Source organism: Prionailurus bengalensis, chromosome B1, assembly GCF_016509475.1.
Source record: "Prionailurus bengalensis isolate Pbe53 chromosome B1, Fcat_Pben_1.1_paternal_pri, whole genome shotgun sequence".
Classification (NCBI taxonomy): Eukaryota; Metazoa; Chordata; class Mammalia; order Carnivora; family Felidae; genus Prionailurus; species Prionailurus bengalensis.
Genome location: NC_057344.1, coordinates 63357779 through 63360252, shown reverse-complemented (window position 1 = coordinate 63360252; position 2474 = coordinate 63357779). Strand labels below are relative to the sequence as shown.

Sequence of the window (2474 nt, the reverse complement as noted above, 5' to 3'; positions counted from 1 at the left end):
CTGCCGAGGACAGCTGGCTGCCCAGCTCATCTGTGATCACCTGCAGGTGGTGAACAGAGCTCCTCTGGGCATCTACGACTGCACCTGAGGCCAGTGGCCTCCTGGGACAGCAAGGCTGCCCTCCTTTGACAAAAGGACATCCAGGACAGGAAAGGACAGTAAAATCTGAGGGTGTGCCTGCCTCTCACGGGAGGACTCCTGCAGGGCACCACCTCCAGAAGAGCCACGTCGGTCCAGAAAGACGTTTATCTCGGCCCAATGGCAGCGTCGTCAGCCCTGGCAGGACTCCAGGCACAAGCCAACTGCCCCATCTGTCTGGACTACCTGAGAGACCCCGTCACCACCGAATGTGGGCACAACTTCTGTCGCTGCTGCGTCCGGCAATCCTGGGCTGATCTCAGCGACAGCTTCCCTTGCCCCGTCTGCCGCCACCCAGGCCGAGAGAGGCACTTGAGGAGCAACGCCCAGCTGGGAAGGGTGATCGACGTCGCCAAGCTCCTCCACATCAGCAGGAGCAAGAGGGAGAGGCAGGATGAGAGGCATCTGTGTGAGAAGCACAACCGGGTCCTGACCCTCTTCTGTGAGGAGGACCTACAGGTGTTGTGTCCCGCGTGCGTGCGGCCCCCTGACCACCGGGGCCACCGGGTGAGGCCCGCGGAGGAGGCCGCCTCCCAGCACAGGCAAAGGCTCGGCAGTTACGTGGAGCCCCTGAAGAGGCAGCTGGCAGTCGTGCGGCAGCTGGTAGCCACCCAAGACAGGAGACTCTTAGAGCTGGGAGAGACAGAAGTTAGCCTCTGAGTTTGAGCACCTGAACCGGTGTGTAGACCGGCAGCAAGAGGCAGTTCTGTCGAGGCTGGCCGAAGAGGAGAAGGACATTCAGCAGAAACTCTGTGCAAACATAACGGCGTTTTCAGACCACGTTTCCACCCTCCGAGGTCTCCTGAAGGAGGTGGCCGAGAGGAGTGTGATGTCAGACGTGAAACTGCTGACGGACCTGGGGGGTGTCTGTGGCCGGTGTGAGCATCAGGAGCCCCCAGCTCTCTACTCTTTCCAGTTAAGGAGAGAAGGCTGCAGTCTCCCCCCGCAGTACTTGGCTCTGCAGAAGATCATACAGAGGTTCCGACGAGAAGTTACCCTGGATCCTGAAACAGCACATCCTCATCTGCTTGTGTCTGAGGATAGGACGTCTGGGACATTCGTGAGGGAAAGGCCAAGCGTCCCTCAGCATCCAAAGAGACTTCTGACGGATCCCGTCGTCCTGGGTTCCGAGGGCTTCGACGGGGGCCGACACTACTGGGAGGTGCAGCTGGGTGACAAGAGCGAGTGGGCCGTGGGGGTCTGTGAGGACCCCCTCTCCTGGAAGGGACGGCGGCCCCTGTCAGGACAGAACAGACGCTGGACCGTTCAGCTGCAGGATGGTGCCTATGTGGCACAAGGGGCTGTTCCTGTCACTCTTGTGTTGAAGGAACAGCCCAGAGGGGTGGGCGTTTATCTGGACTGTGAGTTGGGGGAGATTTCCTTTTACAGTTTGAACGACAGGTCTCACATCCATTCGTTCACCGATGCGTTTTCTGAAGTACTAAAGCCTTACTTCTGTGTGGGGCGGGACCCTAAACCTCTTACCATCTGTGCGGTAAGGGATCTTGAAGGATGAATTGAGAGTGGGCTTCATTCTCTTTCTGTAATTTATGGACACTGGGTGGAATATTGGACAACTATCAGTGAATATAACACCCCCCAATTTTTTCTTTCTTGATCGTTGACTCTTTTTATTAATACAACTTGTATTTCTTTTCCGCATGGACATTCTGGAGAGCAAAGAGGAGCCCAGAGCTGAGCCAAAAGAGCACCTTGAGAGGGTTTTAGTGACCTGCTGGCCCCTCCTTGTGTTCCTTCCCCTCCAAATAGGGGCCACCTTTTCTCCTCTGCCTCCACTTGCTTGTTGGCTCAATTATGATTGTTCTCTGCCACCTTCCAGATTGCATTTAAGACAGCTGGAAATAAAAAGCACTTACAATAGGACAAAGTCAAATGAAGATAAAAAATGATATCAAACTATTAGTTGGAAGATGAGGGAAACACACACTGGAAACTTGGATAGAAAATGGTAATGGGAGATAAGTAAATCTCTATTTCAGTCCTGTTTTCACTGATGATAAATACTGATTTGGTATGAGTAAGGGTAGTGCAGTGACTCTTAGCCCAGTGGGTGATTGGTTTTTCCATGATTATTGAGCATTTACTAGTGCCAAGCCCTGTTCAGGATATAGAGATGTCTAACACTTTTTAATCCCCATCCTCAAGGTGCTCACAATTTAATCTGGTCCCGTTATAACTGTATGTACTGAGCATAGTCGTAAGTTTCTCTGTGTCTGATCCACCCACAGGCTCTTCTATGTTATGTGTCATGCTTCATGTAGTTGATGATATCTACCCAAAATTATTGGACTAGAGATGTATGTCCAAGCCAAAGA

At 53.0% G+C, this 2474-nt stretch overlaps 1 protein-coding gene across 1 annotated transcript; it reads left to right on the top strand.

Annotated features, from left to right (window-relative positions):
- Positions 1-258: 258 nt before the first annotated feature.
- LOC122468837 (putative tripartite motif-containing protein 75) lies at positions 259-1654 on the top strand. The gene is given in 2 exon segments (XM_043555738.1): positions 259-773; positions 775-1654. Coding segments are annotated over 2 exon segments (1395 nt in total).
- Positions 1655-2474: the final 820 nt, after the last annotated feature.